At 37.6% G+C, this 16641-nt stretch overlaps 1 protein-coding gene across 15 annotated transcripts in view; it reads left to right on the top strand.

The window, feature by feature from the left end:
• The window catches only part of mark2a (MAP/microtubule affinity-regulating kinase 2a), a 48450-nt gene that overhangs the window by 22307 nt on the left and 9502 nt on the right, over positions 1 to 16641 (top strand). For 8 of the 15 annotated variants that reach the window (XM_048167055.1, XM_048167054.1, XM_048167049.1 and 5 more), the window contains 13 exons: positions 2726 to 2779; positions 3130 to 3178; positions 3486 to 3551; positions 6521 to 6591; positions 6956 to 7012; positions 7134 to 7370; positions 7447 to 7566; positions 8816 to 8954; positions 9358 to 9470; positions 10527 to 10647; positions 10736 to 10863; positions 10962 to 11050; positions 13725 to 13862. In XM_048167055.1, coding sequence (XP_048023012.1) covers positions 2726 to 2779; positions 3130 to 3178; positions 3486 to 3551; positions 6521 to 6591; positions 6956 to 7012; positions 7134 to 7370; positions 7447 to 7566; positions 8816 to 8954; positions 9358 to 9470; positions 10527 to 10647; positions 10736 to 10863; positions 10962 to 11050; positions 13725 to 13862 — 1382 coding nt within the window. The remainder of the gene's footprint in view (positions 1 to 2725; positions 2780 to 3129; positions 3179 to 3485; positions 3552 to 6520; positions 6592 to 6955; positions 7013 to 7133; positions 7371 to 7446; positions 7567 to 8815; positions 8955 to 9357; positions 9471 to 10526; positions 10648 to 10735; positions 10864 to 10961; positions 11051 to 13724; positions 13863 to 16641) is intronic. The other 7 variants (XM_048167050.1, XM_048167052.1, XM_048167059.1 and 4 more) reach the window with 5 other exon arrangements.

The raw sequence follows: 16641 nt of genomic DNA, 5'->3' as shown, positions 1-16641 counted from the left end.
GATCCGTTGCTAAAGCTAACATTACACACTGTTGGAGAGATTTATAAAGAATGAAGTTGTTTATGAATTATACAGACTGCAAGTGTTTAAAAATTAAAATAATGACGGCTCTTGTCTCCGTGAATACAGTAAGAAACGATGGTAACTTTAACCACATTTAACAGTACATTAGCAACATGCTAACGAAACATTTAGAAAGACAGTTTACAAATATCACTAAAAATATCATGTTATCATGGATCATGTCAGTTATTATTGCTCCATCTGCCATTTTTCGCTGTTGTTCTTGCTTGCTTACCTAGTCTGATGATTCAGCTGTGCACAGATCCAGACGTTAATACTGGCTGCCCTTGTGTAATGCCTTGAACATGAGCTGGCATATACAAATATTGGGGGCGTGCATATTAATGATCCCGACGTAACAGTCGGTGTTATGTTGAGATTCGCCTGTTCTTCGGAGGTCTTTTAAATGAGATTTATATAAGAAGGAGGAAACAATGGTGTTTGAGACTCACTGTATGTCATTTCCATGTACTGAACTCTTGTTATTCAACTATGCCGAGGTAAATTCAATTTTCAATTCGATTGCACCTTTAACATATTTTGTTGTTTTATTAACATTGACAAGTATAGGCCACGGTTCCTTTAAGACTGAATCCATGGATACTGACACACATCATGTTTTGACCCAAACGTTTATGTCCACTTAAGCCATAACCGACTGTATTTATGTGAGATACTCCACACGATGGACATTTTGACAACTATGTGTGCATAGTTGCGCTGTCTGAGATAACTGGGATTGTGCGCAAGAAAGAGAGCGAGCACGTGAGAGAGAGCGATTCTGGTCTGTGTCATTCAGCGCGGTTCCGCCTAAAGACCTCTGAAGAACAGGCAAATCTCAACAAATCTCAACATAACACCGACTGTTACGTAACAGTCGGGGTGTACGCTGGCATATGCCAGCCCATGTTCCCAACATTATGAAAGGCATTAGACAAGGGCAGAACGTCTGGATGTGCACAGCAGAATCATCAGACTAGGTAAGCAAGCAAGGACAATAGCAAAAAATGGTAGATGGAGCAATAATAACTGACATGATTCATGATAACATAATATTTTTAGTGATATTTGTAAATTGTCTTTCTAAATGTTTCGTTAGCATGTTGCTAATGTACTGTTAAATGTGGTTAAAGTTACCATCATTTATTACTGTATTCACGGAGACAAGAGCCGTCGCTATTTTCATTTTTAAACACTTGCAGTCTGTATAATTCATAAACACAACTTCATTCTTTATAAATCTCTCCAACAGTGTAGCATTAGCCATTAGCCACGGAGCACAGCCTCAAACTCATTCAGAATCAATGTAAACATCAAAATAAACACTGTACTTACGCGATTAGACATGCTGCATGACAAACACTTTGTAAAGATCCATGTTGAGGGTTATATTAGCTGTGTGAACTTTTTTTTATGTTGTTTAAGGCAAGCGCGAGCTCTTGGGGCGTGGAGCACGAGATTTAAAGGGCCACACACCCTGAATCGGCTCATTTCTAATTATGCCCCAAAATAGGCAGTTAAAAAAATGAATTAAAAAAAAAATCTATGGGGTATTTTGAGCTGAAACTTCACAGACACATTCAGGGGACACCTTAGACTTATATTACATCTTTTAAAAAAAAGAAGTTCTATGGCACCTTTAATTTAGGCATTTATTCACATATAAACCTTAAAGGATTAGTTCACTTTCAAATAAAGTTTTTATTTGAAGGTGAACTAATCCTTTAACCAGCAAAAATAAACAAATGTCAACTGAACCTGCCTGCACACAAGAACAAACCTCTTCCAGAATCTCAAACGTGCTGCGTAACACACGAGAATGAACCTTATTGGTTCTCACAACCTCATTCGTTCTTACCACAACTGATGTGTGAGTTGATGAGTGTTTATATGTGAATCAAAGCCTAAATTCAAACTGTTCATCATATAAAGCGATCGAGTCTCCAGAAAATTTGGACTAAACCACTCAATTTTTATGGATTAGTTTTACATTCTCTTTATGAACTTTTTGAAGCGTCAGATTGGTAGTTGCATAGCTGTCTATGGAGGAACAGAAATCGCTCAGATTTCATTAAAATATCTTCATTTGTGTTCTGAAGATGAACGAAAGTTTTACAGATTTGGAATGACATGAGGATGAGTAATGACAGAATTTTTGGGTGAACTAAAACTTTAAGGTGCTTTATTATTCAATTTTTTCACATAAAATAGAGACCAGCTGAGATACAGAAAATTGTACAAAAAACAACAACCGGTATTTTGTATATAACTGACAGGACATAATCAGCTCTAATCTGTTTTTAATAATATTAATACATTGGTTCATCTGTTATATCAGAAAAATACCATGCGAGTTTTAAACCTTTTGCTGTCTTTTTTGTTTTTGGATCCCTGTGCCTGCTAATATGAGACTGCATGGTGTCTGAGACACCGATAACGCACTTGATAGAGAAGAGGGGGGACCAAGATGAAAACTGGGTTTGCGTGTGTGTGCGCTCACCACAGGAGCAGCGCGCTGTAATCTCAATGCGCCGTGGTGAATTGTTTCCTGATGATGTGAGATTGTGATCTGTATAAATGCAGACCAAAGCTGATGTGTGCCTTCAGCCTCGGGGCTTTTCCTTGCGCTTGTCCTAACTGAACTCTCTACACTCTCGATCAGGTGGCGGTGAAAATCATAGACAAAACTCAGCTCAATTCCTCCAGTCTTCAAAAGGTGAGTGTGATCCTTCCTTAAATTCAATGGGGTCAGAATTCAATTTCAGAAATGTACTGGTAATTTGTTTTCTCTCACCCCCCTTTCCACCCCTGTTAAGTTGTGTCACTTCCTGTTGCCTCGCGACTTTCAAGACGCAAAGCCTTTTCTCTGTAGGGCTCATGGCAGCTAATTATAGGAAATTAGGCTCAAAATACTTCCTGAAGTAAAGGGTTGGTTGGTTTGCTTGGGGTGGGGGGGTTCTTAACCACATCTTACTCGTGTGCACAAGCTTGAAATATTTATGCTCTGTGAAGGACAAACACATCATCTGTTTGCAGCACATTGACATCTTCTGTCTCCATTTTCAGCTATTTCGGGAAGTGAGGATCATGAAGCTCTTGAATCACCCAAATATCGGTGAGCTTAACTGACAGACAAATCGCCCTTAAGTCTCTCAGCTTGAGTCTCCAGTTTTCCGGTTTTGGCAGTACCCAATGTTTTTTTTCCCCCCTTTTTTGGGTTCATTAATCCTTGTCCAAATGTCAGTGTTTTTCTGTGCAACTGGATTTGGTGAGCGTAAAACCTCTTGGGAATAACCCAAATCAAAATGATTTTTAGTCTTCATCCAACATGCTGAGTATTGCATTTAAGTAAATCAAATTGTGTCTGTGAGTTGAACCTTTCTTACATTCCTCTTTTTTTCCCCTCTTCTGTTTTCATGTAGTGAAGTTATTTGAAGTGATTGAGACAGAGAAGACTCTCTACCTGGTGATGGAATATGCCAGTGGAGGTCAGAGCTTTCCCAAACTCATTTTAACCTCATTTTGTTTACCCCGTTACATCCCATAGTGTTGATGCACCATGAAGGTTCAACTGTTATGTAAATGCCTCTAGTTCACTGTAGACAGGATGTGTCTCAGTTCTGATCAATGTTCCCATTAAATACCAAAATTTACCAGGGTACTATATCTTCATTCTTCAAATTTCAGAGCCTGACCAAGATGAAAATATGCTGCTATTCAGCACAGTTTAGTGATTTAGGCAGTGTGACGTGTAAAAATGATCACATCTATGCATGAGATTCTTTAAAAGCATTCTGTAATGGATCTGAATAAAATCTTAATGGGATGTTAACAAAACTTAAGGATTTTGCACTGTTTCTATGGTGCAATTTAAGGGTATTGTTCACCCAAAGATGAAAATGATCCCATGATTTACTCACCCTTAAGCCATCCTAGGTTTATATGACTATCTTCTTTCAGACTAAAACAATCAGAGATATATTTAAAAATATCCTGGCTCTTCCAAGCTTTATAATGGTGGTGAATGGGGTGTGAGATTTGAAGCACAAAAATATGCATCCATCATCATAAAAATAATCCATACAGCCAAAGTCCCTTTAAGACAAGTCATTTCAGGCTGGATCAAGCTAATGCGCAGGCGCAGACCTAAATGCGCGTCTCTTCGGAGGCGCACGTCTGACTGTTTCTATAGAAACCGGTGATTCTAACGGCCGCTGAAGCGACGCGATGACTTTACCAGTCAGCGATTGGCACTTATTTAGAAGGCGGGACTTATTCCGCCATATTGCCCGTTACACTTTCTCCCATTCAAAACAATACGAGTGACACGTCTTGTGTTATTCTATAGTCTTTGATACAGCTCTAGGGAGTTAAAGGTGCAGTGCGTAAATTTTAGTGGCATCTAGCGGTGAGGTTGTGAATTGCAATATAGAGACGCTACGGTGGCCAACACAGGACAAAGATGTCATCTGAGACAGAAGAGAGTAGCCAGTCAAGCAAACGCACTCTGTAGAGCAGTTTGTCCACTTAGGACTACAGTAGAAATGTGTAGCCGCAAAATGGCGACTTAACATGTAAGGGGATCCGCGGTGTATGTAGATAGGAATGGCTCATTCTAAGGTAATAAAAACATAACGGTTCTTTTTGTAAGGTCTTTATACACTATTGAAAACATAGTTATGTATATTATATTGCATTTCCGTCCATAGATCCTCCTAAATATTACACACTGGACCTATAATAAATGCTTTCTGGAGTAAAGCAATGGGTTTTTGTAAGAGAAATATCCATATTTAAAACTTTATTAACTATAATAACTAGCTTCCAGCAGACGGCCGTACGCATCGATTTGCGACCTCTGACCCGACGCATGACGAAATGACGAATGCGGAAGGATAGTGGAGAGGATTGAGCAAAACAAAACACTGGTCACAAATTAGAAGTCTATAACAAGAAATTTTAAAGAGAAATGTCGGAGGATTTCATTATAAGAGAAGTTTATAAGTTATTTTAGTTTATAAAGTTTTAAATATGGATATTTTTCTTACAAAAACCCATTGCATCGCTTTATTAACCTGAGTACATCATGGGGTAATTTTCATTTTTGGGTGAACTATCCCTTTAACCCCTTAAGACCGAATGGAGCGTCGGCGCTCCCATTTGCGTGTCTCTCTTTAAAAGCCAATAAAAATTGAATCCATATAGGTAGCACAAAAATTCTTTTTGCATACAAATCCAGAGACTTTAAACTTATATATCAAGCCTCCAACATCCTTCTGTTACGTTGTTTTCACCCTCTAATGAGTCTGAGTAATATGCGTTTACAACAAAAATAGCACAGCCGCTAACTGAATACAAGTATGTATATTTCACGTGCTCATAACTTCATGAAAAATGCACAGATCATAAAAAATAGCACATCAATATTTAAAGCAGATTCTCAAGATTAAAATGAATCCAAAATCATATTGTGTTGATCACAAGATATTACTCACGGAATGATTTAACATACTTGGCTAAAAACATGTCTGTCATCTCTCCGGGATGCAGTGTGTATCCAATGTTCCCGGACCCATCCATGTTCGTTTTCCAATGTGGAATAGATATCATTTTAAAGCTTAGAATCTCATCTTTTTAATGCATCTAACCATTTTGAAAAACTCCTAACGAGTGCTGAGAACCACCTCTAAACCGGAGTTTACCGCCCATTGGCGCCACCTGGCTGAGGAAAAAATGAACAACAATTTTTTTTAAACTATTCTTTATGCTATCACCACGAAATTTGAACCAGATGCAGCTCATATATAGGAGAGCATCACCAAAAAGATTTTTTTAGCGATCTTATTGTGTTCCTGAGTTATTCCATGTCAAATAAAAAAAAAGAAAAATTATTTTTAAAAAATTATATATATTTTTTTTGTCTTTTATCAGCTGTTTCTCAGCAAGATAATGTCCAAATGTAATGTCATTTATATTTTCTTAAAATTTAAAATGTTTTCTATCAAATGATGCCTACCTTTTGACTCTCCTTGCTAGAGTTTTGGAATTTTGAGTCTTTACTTTTGTGTCACTCAGTAAAAAAAAAACTCTAAAAAAGCCTTCAGGTCTTAAAGGGTTAAGTATGAAATACAATTTTTTTTTTACAAACATTGAGAAGACCATAAGACGACAGCTGCATAAACATCCTAGCAGAGACAACATTCCATATGAAACACTGACAACCACATATTCTACTTTGTATGTTATGCAAATAAATTGCAGATCCCAACACGTACACATCATGAATTATCAATATTGAATTTATTGACGGCTCTAGTTTCATTACATCAGTCTCTGATATGTTTCCCAAGGAATCGATTTATAGTGTAGTGCCAAAGCCAGACCCTAGCTTACCTTTCCAATTTGTGCATCTGTTTCTTTTCTACATGTGACTGTTGTTCCTCTTCTTGGTTTGCAGGTGAGGTGTTTGATTACCTCGTAGCCCACGGCAGAATGAAAGAGAAAGAGGCCCGAGCCAAATTCAGACAAGTGAGAGGCTGCGCGTTTGTTTTTTATTCACTCACTTGTGCATATTTGATATTGTTGTTGCATGAATACAAAGCACCATAGGGGTTGTAAATATATCAGTGGTGTTTGGGTTTGTCTGAATTTGTTAACTTTCTTTTCTAATTTTAAAATTTAACACCCTGTTCACATGATGTAATGGTGTAAATGGAGTCTGATAGTTCAGTGAGGTGGTCATTCACTTGTAAGTGCTAATGTTGAAGACATTATGTGTAAATGATGCTTAAGTTGGTAAAATCATTTATCAAATTACTTTAGGAGTCAGTTTGTGTATAGGCTATTGTTTATTATAATAGTACCAGCTGTGTGTGTGTTTGTGTGTGCACAGATTGTGTCAGCAGTGCAGTACTGTCACCAGAAATGCATTGTCCACAGAGACCTGAAGGTACACAAGATACATTTTTTTTTACACTCTGTTTTCTTTGTCTTTACCTCTGCCTTTGTGAGTGTAGTCTTCTATACTGATGCAGGTCCAGTTTCATCCCTAAATACTCCCTTGCTTACAGGCAGAAAACCTGCTACTGGATGCAGACATGAACATAAAAATTGCAGATTTTGGCTTTAGTAACGAGTTCACACTGGGCAACAAGCTGGATACTTTTTGTGGCAGCCCTCCATATGCTGCCCCCGAGCTCTTTCAGGGGAAGAAGTATGATGGGCCGGAGGTGGATGTCTGGAGTCTTGGGGTCATACTATATACACTGGTCAGCGGTTCTTTGCCGTTCGATGGACAGAACCTAAAGGTGAGCACAGAGAAATGGGAGTAAATGTCAACAGCTTTGCATAAAATTTTGACTGTTCGTTTTCGGGTGTTCTTAGGAGCTGCGAGAACGCGTTTTGAGGGGCAAGTACAGGATTCCCTTCTATATGTCAACCGACTGTGAGAACTTACTGAAGAAATTCCTCATACTCAACCCAACCAAGAGAGGGAGCCTTGAGGTACGTACATGCATAAATTAGGGGTGTGCACGAATAGTCGAATATTGAAATATGGGGGGTGGGGGGGTGGTTCTAGTTCAAAGTAGGGTCTAAACCAGCACTATAGGAACTATCAGTGACGTAAGTGTATGTTGTTTGGTCAAACACCGGCATTTTTAAAAAGCTGTGTAAATATATTTACTTCACGAACATTACACAATATGTATACTGAAAGTTTTTATAGGAGATTTCGTCTCTTAGCCCCACTTTTTGCTCTTTCAGTCGCTTAAATTATTTGTTTACGTTCCATCTCCATTATCATGAAACCCACGACACAAAACAAACACAGCTCCAATCACGGCATCCTCCATTCACCGGTTTTTAGAGTTTGTAAATGCCGCGCTTAAAGATGCTGCTGTCGGCAGAGTTCCTATTGCCGGTGCGAATGCAACCAGGAACATGGCCTGGGGGAGAAATTTAGTTCTCGGGGAACCACCCTGGTGGCTAGTTCCTAGAACTACCTGATGCGAAAGCCCCTTATGTCATTTCTACCAATGATCAATTTTGACCCTAAAAGTTTTCTCCCCCCCCCCCCCCAATGATTTGTGCACTTTGTTACAAAGGAGACAACAGTGAAGTTGTCACTAAGATGAAATGAGACATGACAAAGATATTTTATTGAACAGAATATTTATATTGTGTGTAATTTCCATTCAGATTGTAACTGTCCAAATATGCAAAAAGTGTGAAAATAATTTATGAAAATAATAAAATCTATTTAAATATCAGTATAAATTGTTTAAACATAAAATACTGCCTATGAATTGGCTTTTTGAATATCGTATGTAAGATTCAATGCCAATGAAAACTGTGTGGTAAATCCAGTGTTCAGTTGTTCTTGTGCAGATACCTGGTAAACACAATGGACTGATATAAACCTTGATTCCTGGAAATTACATAAAAGCCAGCCGATCAGGTCTGGTGATTTTTAGCTAGCTTTTGCTATTTTTGTGTGCAATATGCATCAGACTGCTCATGAAGGCTCTGTGGGCGTATAGTCTGAGGCTTAGACTCTGCATAAACAACTGTTTGCAGATTGATATGTTTTTGATGGAGTGATTTGGCTTTTCAGCACTGTGTGATGTGTTTTTGAATTGCTGCCCTCAGTTGATCTGTGAACCCCTTTCATAAAGGCCAGCTCTTTTTACATTACGTTACTCCCCACCTCATATGATCTCTTTGTACACTTTTTGTTTTGGCTTACACTCAGCAGCAGATCATGAAGGACCGGTGGATGAACGTGGGCCATGAGGATGACGAGTTGAAGCCCTACATCGAACCCCAACCCGACTACAAGGACCCTAAGAGGACAGGTCAGCACCCCAGCTGTGCAGGGGGTTGGAAGAGAGGTGGGGCAGACGTGGCCCGGGGCTTTGGTGGTGGGTGGGATTTGAGACCGAAATGGGTTATGATTGGGTAATAAATCTTGGTGATGGGACTGGATCTGAATTCCTTACAGCAGCTCATCTGAGCATCTTTATTTGTGAGTTAAAGCAACGATTGATGACTTTCCTGCTTTTTAACGCCTTCGAATTTCCTGTTTTCTTGTCTCTTTGTGGTTTGTGGTTTGTGCATGATTGTTTATTTTGATAGTATATTTTTTAAATCAATACGTTTAGTTGTTTTACATATACTTGGGGTTAGGGCTATGTATGTTTGAGGAAACACTGTAAATATAAAACTAATTTAGCATGTTGTCAAACATGCAAGCTGTTTTTCCTACTTATTTAACCCTTTGGTCTGTGTCCCCAGATATTATGCTACGAATGGGATACTCTTTAGAGGAGATACAAGACTCCCTTATCAACCAAAAATACAATGATGTCATGGCAACATACTTATTACTGGACTATAGGAACTCAGAGGTATGTTACTCTGAAGATCATATTAATATTTGTGTTTGTGCATGTAATTTGTAGAGCTGTAATAGTTTTTGTTGTATTATTTTGCCTTTGTTTTGCTTTTGTTTTTTTGTCTGTTGCTTTGTTCCGTTTTGTTTGTTGTTTTCTTCTTTTTTTGTTCTGTTCTGTTCTTTTTTTGTTTTTTGTTTATTTTCTGTTTATTTTTATTTTATTTACTAAAACTGCTACGTTAAGCCAATGATGCAGAGAACTTCTGTAATTAGTCTTTAAAATAGGCACCTTACGATTCATATTACAGCTGCACGTTTCTGGATAAATTCAGGATAAACTCCCACAATTCAGAATAGACAACTAAACAAAATATTCTATTTAAAAAATATTCAATTCATTTGAATTTTTTTTTTTTTTGATTGATTGATTGAATGATTCAATAACTCACTCATAAAGACTTCACTTGTTCCATTAAGCTTACTGGATGAATCTGCATTTTTTTTTTATTTTTATGAATCTCTAGAATGAATGATTCAATGACAAATACATTTAAGTCACTTGTCGCCACTTACTGGCTTAATGATGTAACTGATACAATCTTTACTTGAAGCGTCAAGTTTCAAAAGGTGATTTCACCTCACTTGATACCACTGACTACTGTAGACATCAACGTTTATATCCGAACTATAAGACCGAAAAAATGTTCCTGTGTGGTTGAAATTACTGTTTGTGAAGCTGTTTCATATCTATACATGACAACTGCTCTCTCTTTCTCAGCGGCAGTGCCAAGACAGATCTGAACATGTCAAAGCTTTAATAGGCATTGGTGAAATGTTGTCGTTTAGGAATAGGATTGCATGGGTGTTTGAAGCGATTTTTATTTTTAGAGGCTTCATTAAATCAAATAAACCATGGAACAAATATGTGTACCAAATTGAATGGTTCCTATTTTTTTTTAATGTCAATTGTTTTTAACCTTAATAGTGTAATTATGCGGATTTGAAGCGATGAGCACATAAATGTTAAATGCTTGCTGTCTTGATACCATTTTTTTTCTCTCTCTCCTAGCTGGATGAACTATCAATAAAACCACGCCTAAGCACTGACCTCACAAACAACACCCAATCACCTTCTCACAAGGGACAACGCAGCACCTCCAATCAGAAGTCCCGCAGATCCACAGACCAAAGTAAAGCGTCATTCTGCCGGTCATTAGCCACAATAAGCACTGGCTCGGTTGGTTTATAGTTCTTAAACTTTTTCCCCCTCCACCACAGGCTCCTCCGTTTCCACCAAGCGTCCTCAGGGCGACAGTAAGCACATTGCCAGTTCAAGCAGCTCCAGTAAAGTCCCTCCCAGCCCGCTGATCTCCGGAGACCATAAGAAAACTCCTACCCCTTCCACTGTGAGTACAGAGCCCCCTGAGGAGCTGATGACTGATAGGCAGCAGAGTTGTGATCTCATGTCACTGATTTCTCTGTCTGTTCTCCATGTGCTGTATAGAACAGCATCCTGTCCTCAGGCACCAGCCGCAGCAGGAACTCTCCAATCACTGAGAGAGCTACTCTGGGAGTACAGAACGGCAAGGACAGGTACTGCCACATTCCTCTTTCTAGCCACGAATCACATGGAAGAGCCTATCAGACTCTTTCTGCAAAGTGGACTGGTGTTAAAAGTAGTGTCTGCACGTATGTGTATATTTAGACTTGGAAAGCTTCTCTGCTCTCGACTCATTCTGTCAGGCTGCTGCCCTGCCAGCATGGGAAATATAATCTTGTTATGCACACACATACATTCACACATTGACAATCGCACACATTTGAGCGCAGCATGAAGCTGAAATCTGTTCAGCTAGATTTTCGACGCCTTCAGGAACTTAGAATTAGTCCAAGGATTAAAAGGTTTCCTTTTAATACAGTAAAATAATAGTGCAGGTTATTTTCAACTTCATGTCTGTCTGTGGCATGCTAGTGTTTAGCACAGGCAATAATTTTGACTCATTCAGGGAAACTTACTTACAGCTATACACTTACGCTTACAATCAATGCATAAAATATCTCAATGTCAAGAGTATAACCATAACACTTTAAGGTTGTAGTCAGTACGATTTTTATTTTTGATCTATTATGCTTACCAAGGCTGCATTTATTTGATCAAAAATACACTAAAACAGTTTAAAATAACTTTTTTTCTGTAATTTATTTCTGTGATGGCAAAGCTGAATTTTCAGCATCATTACTCCAGTCTTCAATGTCGCTCAATCTTTCGGAAATCATTCTAATATGCTGATTTGCTGCTCAAGAAACATTTATCAAAATTTAAAACGGTTGTGTTGCTTAATATTTTTATAGAAACCTTGATACATTTGTTTTGGTTTCTTTGAATTGGAAATTTCAGAAGAACAGCATTTGTTTGAAATGGAGATTGATTGAATGTCTTCACTGACATTTTTCAGCAATTTAATGCATCCTTGATAAATAAATATTACTTTCCTAAAAAAAAACAAACAAAAAAAAAAAAAAAAACATCTTACTGACCCCAAGCTTAAATGGTAGTATTTTAAAAACAGACCCTGCCTCTCTGTATAAAGTTACATCTTTATATCGGTCAGTTCATAATATGACCAAGTAAACGGTAAATCTAGTTACTTGCTTTCAGTAAACAAACATTGCTCCACCCACTGAAATTATGTTGATAAACTAGATTTTCATCCAATTAGAAAAGTAGTTCTACGCCAAAAAGATGATTTGGTTAGCTGTACAGTTCAAGCAGACAATGTAATTGATTTTTACTGAAATACAAACTGCACATGTCCTCTTAAACCCTCTGGGCAGCAAGCCAACTATTGTAACTGCATTAGTTCATTTTTTACACACACAGGGGCAAGTGAGTATTATTGTCTATTTCCAAAACTACCTGGAAATTTGCTCTAATGGTTCCTATAAATGTTCCCATAAATATCTACTGTGGTGAATTCCAGCAGTCAGAGCACTGCAGATTAGGGATGTATTTTAGTACGAAATTGATACTAAAAAAATCTGTTTTATTATGGTATATAGACCTGCTGCTTATTATGTTAATATTTATCAGAATAGCAGACTGAAAAGAGAGTACCACTCACTACTCTGAATTTATTGACTACTTCCTTTGAATTTATTGACTACTTACTTTGAACTTATTGACCGCTTATGTACAAAATTACAAGTGAATTTTTTATGTTAATGTCACGGTTCCCACAATAAACCATGAAATACTGAGAAATTTTAAAATGGATGTTACATTTCAGTAATGCAATACAGTTAGTCCAAAATCATAGTTTATCTAAAATCCATTAATCTATAGTGATAGTTTTGCTCTGCTCTAAAATATTACATTGCCTAGATGGAGTAGGAATCCTGTAATATATAATTTTGTAAATAAAGCAGTGTGCTCATGTGCTTTATTTTTCACTATCGAGAATCATGCTATTGGTGTATCAACTGCTGAATATTACTGCATATATACTGACACGCTGACGTATTATCACTGATTGGTATGTAGTCATCCCTTAATCTGGAATTAGTGATTTTGCCTGACCTAAATATCAGGTTACTGAGAGAAGAGATGTGGGAAACTGAAAACAGTAGCCTTTATTATGCGGATGTTTAATTTTGCTTGAGGTGACAAGCGGCAGAACAGTCATAATGCTGACGCGGAAAGAGTTTTATATGTGTGCGCAAGGTCAGGTTACAAAGCAGCAAAAAGAAAAAGAAAAAAGTAAAATTATGGCACTGATGGAACACCTGCCACCAGATAACCCTCACAAATGCATCAGATGTCTTTCATCTGTTTTTATTCTGCATGTATTATGATCAGTTTGATGAACGTTACCTATTTAATAATTGAGTTGATGCGAGTAGCTTTTAAATACACATCATGCCCATGAGGCTTATGCTGTCAGACGCTTTTGATCATCACTGCATCTCATTTTAGATTCTCATTCAATGCACAGAGACAGAGCGAGCTTTCCAGCGATAATGCAAGTTTGATCCAACTTTGACTAGCTTTGATCAAAAAATGGACTAAAATAGAGCCCAAACCTGCATTATTGCAATGCAGTGTTGTATTTTTATCTCCTGGTGTGTGTGCTTTTGTCTTATTCCATCACTTTCTCAACCCTCATTCCATCTTTGCTGAATCTGCTTTACATCCTCACCCATACCTCCCTCCACTCTGTACGTGGGGGTGTTCGTACGTGGGGGCTGTTATTATTCGTCTTTCCCCCAGCCTGAACACTCCAGGGTCCCGCGCCTCCACCGCATCAGCAGCCGCGGTGCTCGCCGCCTCATCCCGCACCCGCCACCACAAGTCCTTGTCCACCTCCGCCCACCCCAGCCCCCCAGACCTCCATGCACATCGCCCCAGGCAAGTGGCAGCCAAACTCGAAACTATTCCGAAGGGGGATTCGACTTCAAGGACTAGTGATGAGTCAAGTCGTATGATTGATTTTTAGGAAGAAACTTTTTTTTTTTTTGAGTTGAGTTTGGAATACATAAGATCCGCAGACTGAATTCGTCAAGCAAAGACATGAAAAGGCCCTGAACGTTTTTTTTTTTTTTTTTTTAAACCCTGTCTACTTTTCTCTTGCTCATTGTCCATCACAATAATACAACCGTCTTACTCGCCGTCCCACTTTTCCCTCCTTGTAAACACATATTGTCTACGTCACAAACCTGCCAACCTGTTCCTTTCTAACCCATATTTCATATGCATGCTTTTAACTCCCTCTTTCTTTTCTTATGCATGTGTTGTCATGTTCCTTGCTGTCATACTGCAGTCTTTAGGTCTTCTGCCCCATCCGTCTCCACCCCTTCTTTTCTGCAGACAAACTAGACAGTGCACTAATATCCTCTAAAAACCTGTCTCACTGCTTGCGTGACTTTAATAAAGATGTTTGTAACATTTTGAAATGTTAAATGCTTGTCACAGACAGTTGTATGCATGCTAACAATGGTTTTGTCTCCCTCCCTGAAGAGTTTTTTGTTGTTGTTGTGTTCTGTTGTTGTTTTGAATCTCATTATTTGTTGGTAATAGCTGCATGGTGACGTATGTGATTTAAAATTCTTTAAAAATCAAAACAAAAAACTTGTCCCCAGTTCAATGTGAATAGACAGCTAAGGCTGCTTTTACACTTGGCATTAACATGCGATCACCATGCGATCATTAGCCAATCAGGACACAGCGCATTTACATTTGTTCATATTAAGTGGCCTCTGTATCTGGATAACCGATCGGATTTCCATTTCCAAAGGAATATTTAAATTAGGCGCGTTTGAAAGGCAGAAGCTTCAAATGGCTTCATAGCGTAAAACAACTTTCACTTTAGCCTTTATCAATGCAGTGCACACAGCACAGAATTTTTGTGATTTATTCAACAAAAGTACAATCGATCACGAATAGAGTACTTAATCTACCAATTTAAGTTTCCCCGCATTAATCTTGTATGATGAAAAGATAGTAATTATTCTGATGCATTTCATGATTAAATGGAGCCCGCAAGCATTTGTATTGTTTGTGTAATATGTAGAAAACCGCAGAATCTTTGTATTAAAGAAATTAAAGAACTCGCATCACATTAAAGAGCATTAAAGGGTTAGTTCACCCAGAAATGAAAATAATGTCATTAATTACTCACCCTCATGTCGTTCCACACCCGTAAAACCTTCGTTCATCTTCGGAACACAAATTAAGATATTTTTGATTAAATTCGATGGCTCAGTGAGGCCTCCATAGACAGCAATGGTACTTTCTCTCTCAAGATCCATAAAGGTACTAAAAACATATTTGAAACAGTTCATGTGACTACAGTGGTTCTATCTTAATATTATAAAGCAACGAGAATATTTTTTTGTGAGCCAAAAAAACCCCAAAAATTACTTTTTAACAATATCAAGTGATGGCCAATTTCAAAACACTGCTTCAGAGCATTATGAATCTTTTGAGTCGAATCAGTGATTCGGATCGTCTATCAAACTGCTGAAATCACGTGACTTTTGCTCTCCGATTCACTGATTTGATTCGTAAAGCTCTGAAGCTTCAAGAAGCAGTGTTATGAAATCAGCCATCACTAGATATTGTTAAAAAGTCGTTATTTTGTTTTATTTTGCGCACAAAAAAAATTCTCATCGCTTTATAATATTAAGATAGAACCACTGTACTCATATGAACTGATTTACATATGTTTTTAGTACCTTTATGGATCTTGAGAGAGAAAGTACCTTTGCTGTCTATGCAGGCCTCACTGAGCCATCGAATTTAATCAAAAATATCTTAATTTGTGTTCCGAAGATGAACGAAGGTCTTACGGGTGTGGAACGACATGAGGGTGAGTAATTAATGACATTATTTTCATTTCTGGGTGAACTAACCCTATAATGCTCTTTAATGTGATGCGAGTTCTTTTATTTTTTTTTAATACAAAGATGTTCAGATTCTGCTGTTTTCTACATATTACACAAGCAATACAAATGCTTGCGGGCTCCATTCACTCATGAAATGCGTTGGAATAATTACTATCTTTTCATCATACAAGATTAATGCTGGGAAACTTAAATTGGTAGATTAAGTACTCTATTTGTGATCGATTGTACTTTTGTTGAATAAATCACAAAAATTCTGTGCTGTGTGCACTGCATTGATAAAGGCTAAAGTGAAAGTTGTTTTACTAGTACTAAAGGGTAGGCTATACAACAACAGAATAAGAGTAAAGACGTTACAAATTAAACAATGTCCCATTGCTTTTACTCACTTACTTTACTTTCCGATGCAATCTCCAGTCTTAGATCAAATTAAGTTTTTTTTTTTTTTTTTTTTTTTTTTTTTTTAAATGAAAGAATACTTCCAGAGTTGATCATACAAAAATAACTGGGTAGATCATGTTAAACAAGTCACATCATCCAGGTTTAAGGTTATAGCGTGCAATGACTATATTGACAGAAATGGGAGATTTAAAAACTAAAACAGTAAAAACATGTACGATCGCCTCGTTTAGATAAGGTTGCACAATTAAAATGAAAAATGACACCCAAGGTATCATGTAAGTCTAAAACTGTTTTAAAGATTGATGTTTATTGTAAAGTTCAAAGAAGTTTAATTTCTTGTCAAAACTGCATCTGTCCGTTATTTTCTGACAGGCACGCGGCGA

The sequence above is a fragment of the Megalobrama amblycephala genome, linkage group LG18, assembly GCF_018812025.1.
Source record: "Megalobrama amblycephala isolate DHTTF-2021 linkage group LG18, ASM1881202v1, whole genome shotgun sequence".
Classification (NCBI taxonomy): domain Eukaryota; kingdom Metazoa; phylum Chordata; class Actinopteri; order Cypriniformes; family Xenocyprididae; genus Megalobrama; species Megalobrama amblycephala.
The sequence above is the reverse complement of the archived record's forward strand: the minus strand, read 5'-3'. Positions and strand labels throughout refer to the sequence as shown.